Genomic DNA, 2,428 nt, shown 5'->3' with positions numbered 1-2,428 from the left:
ACCTTGGTGACGACAATGGTGCCTCCTCTCGTGTCTTGTGAAACTGGGCAAGCTGCTCAAAGGGTAGTCGCAGATGACGTCCGAGTTGAGCACGAAGAAGGGAGCATCATCCTTGGCGAGGACGTCTTCCGCAAGCTTGAGGGGGCCAGCGGTGCCGAGAGGCTCGGTCTCGATCGAAAAGGTAATCTTGATGCCGAATCGCTCCTCGTACTGTAAACAACCACGACATGTCAGTTTTTGACCCAGCTGGGAAGAGAGAGCCATTTGCGCGTGCAACAAGAAGCCAGTATGGTATAGATGACGTACCTCGGCAAGATGCTTCTCCATGATCTCGGGACGGTAGTTCACGGCAAGAACCACATCGGTGACGCCTGCGGCGGCCAGAGCCTCGATCTGGTGTAGAATCATGGGCTTGTTGGCAAACTCGACAAGGGGCTTGGGGAGAGTGAGGGTCTATCGGTCGGCGGTATTAGCATCGCGTTGATTGAAAACGGCGGTGTCTCAGCACAGTCTGCGATTGTCGAAAGGAAGGCATACAAGGGGGCGGAGACGGGTGCCGAAGCCGCCGACGAGGATGATGGCTGAGAGGTGTTAGTAAGGTATGATCGTAGATGCGCTGGCCCTAGCAAGCTTCCTGTGGTATTTGGGAAAGGTAGGAGACGCTCACCCTTCATGGTTGCGGAGTTGATGCTCAGGGGCTTCTGCGCGCGAGCACGAAAAGGAGCTGTTCGGATCTCGGCGGTGCAGTCGCGAAAACCGAGAGGGGAGGAAGGAGGGTATCACGACAAAGAGGAAATGCCGAGAAGGAGAAACGCAGGGGTATCGCAGGGAACGAAGGAAAGCTTGGAGAAAAAGTGTGCTGGAAGTTGAGAGCTCAGGTGAGGCTCGTCGTGGGAATCGTGCAAGATGGTGGAGGTAGGAGTGTCCGAGATGACACGACAGCTCTTGCGGTTTCACTTCAACTCTGGCAGCGACGACAGGAGACACGGGACCCCACAATATCGAGGGTCCACCTACCTTAGGGGGAGCAACAGGGGGGGCGCTTCCAACCTCAGATGGAAGCTCCAGGTGAGGTAGGGCTCCATTGAGCCAATTGCGGTGCAGCCTCCAATGGGATCCAGGGGCACACCTCGTGACGAATGGAGTGGGGTTTCAGGCTCGGCTCAGCACTGGCTCGTGGTGGACGATGGTTCACAGCGTGGCTGTGACGCCGGCCTTGAGTCTCGTACAGATGGTAGTAGCTCGTGAAGAAGCGCCCCAATTTCCTTCGGAGCGAAATTGTTTCAATGCCGGCGCCCTAAGTGGCAATCGCTCAACCATGGATTGGTAGGTACTCAGCATGGTACAGTGGGTGGGTTGTTTGTGTTTGCCTCCTACAGGTCGGCACCACCCACTAACAGCTCGAAGCTGGATCACTACCTGCCAGCCGCGCGCCCTATGGAGGCCCGCCGCCTGTGTAGTGCTACCTAGGTACCACTGTGCCGCACCACACTGCATCATGAGGGGTGGAATGTCTTTTTGGCACAACATGATGCCGCATTGCTTTTCTGACTCTGCTGGGCCGTCTCATGTGACCCAACTCGGTCTCAAACAAAATCTTCCTCACCGTTTGCGTCCCATTCTGCATGGTCTTTCAATCGTAGCATTGACCCCGGTCACGCATTGTAACATGGGACATGTCAAGTTTGGATGGGGGACAATGGCTACGCCTCTTCGCAAGAAACCCAATTTTTTCCCGAGGGGGGAGGGGGAAAGGGGGTGGACCGTAGTTAAACGATGTCGACGCAAACTTGCCTCGACACCCACCCCTCAGGTGACGCGTCAATGCCAGTCTTTGTGTCTCTCGGTCCTGTTCATGCTGGAGGTAAGAAGTGCCACTGTCAGGTGCGACACGCAGGAATAGAGAGTTACTTGAAATCCCCATGTTTGGGGTGGTTCACTGGCAAACCCCATCTGATGTTCAGTCCTAAGCCACACGGGGCGATCATCAGTACACCCTCCCCACTCACCTGACTGCCCCCCTCCCTCCCTCTCAGCCCAGCCATTACCTCTCCCGAAATTACTGTACGATTGACAAAACCCTACGCGTACATCGACGTGGGCTGATGATGCCAAGAGCCGGGGAAGGCCTGATGATACTCCCTTCTGTGATGTCAATTCTCAGAGGGGAATGGAACACGGATGGTCAGGTTTAGGGATGCCAGACCTTCTTGTCCCATTCGAATCCTCGTTCAACCCCGTTTCCCCACGTTCCTATGTGTTAAGACACTGCTGATCCGATTACCGTCGCCAACATGAGCCGACCCTGCCACACGAATTTGCCGTGTTTGATGTGATGGGTGGCCACCCTCCCCTCCCTACCTGATCATACATGCGCAGCCGAATCCCGGGTGTTGGCTGCGAGACCTCTGGCCTGCCTTGCCTGATG

General features: G+C 55.8%; 1 protein-coding gene across 1 annotated transcript in view; it reads right to left on the bottom strand.

Annotated features, from left to right (window-relative positions):
* VDBG_08025 (mannose-1-phosphate guanyltransferase) overlaps window positions 1–674 on the bottom strand; it is a gene marked incomplete at both ends in the record, with an annotated part of 1,391 nt that extends 717 nt beyond the window's left edge. Inside the window, 4 exons of the mRNA XM_003001720.1 lie at window positions 79–210; window positions 307–453; window positions 538–581; window positions 668–674. Coding sequence (XP_003001766.1) covers window positions 79–210; window positions 307–453; window positions 538–581; window positions 668–674 — 330 coding nt within the window. The remainder of the gene's footprint in view (window positions 1–78; window positions 211–306; window positions 454–537; window positions 582–667) is intronic.
* Window positions 675–2,428: the final 1,754 nt, after the last annotated feature.

This window comes from Verticillium alfalfae, genomic scaffold (genome assembly GCF_000150825.1).
Source record: "Verticillium alfalfae VaMs.102 supercont1.11 genomic scaffold, whole genome shotgun sequence".
Classification (NCBI taxonomy): domain Eukaryota; kingdom Fungi; phylum Ascomycota; class Sordariomycetes; order Glomerellales; family Plectosphaerellaceae; genus Verticillium; species Verticillium alfalfae.
Note: the sequence above shows the minus strand (reverse complement) of the source record. Positions and strands in the feature narration are given on the sequence as shown.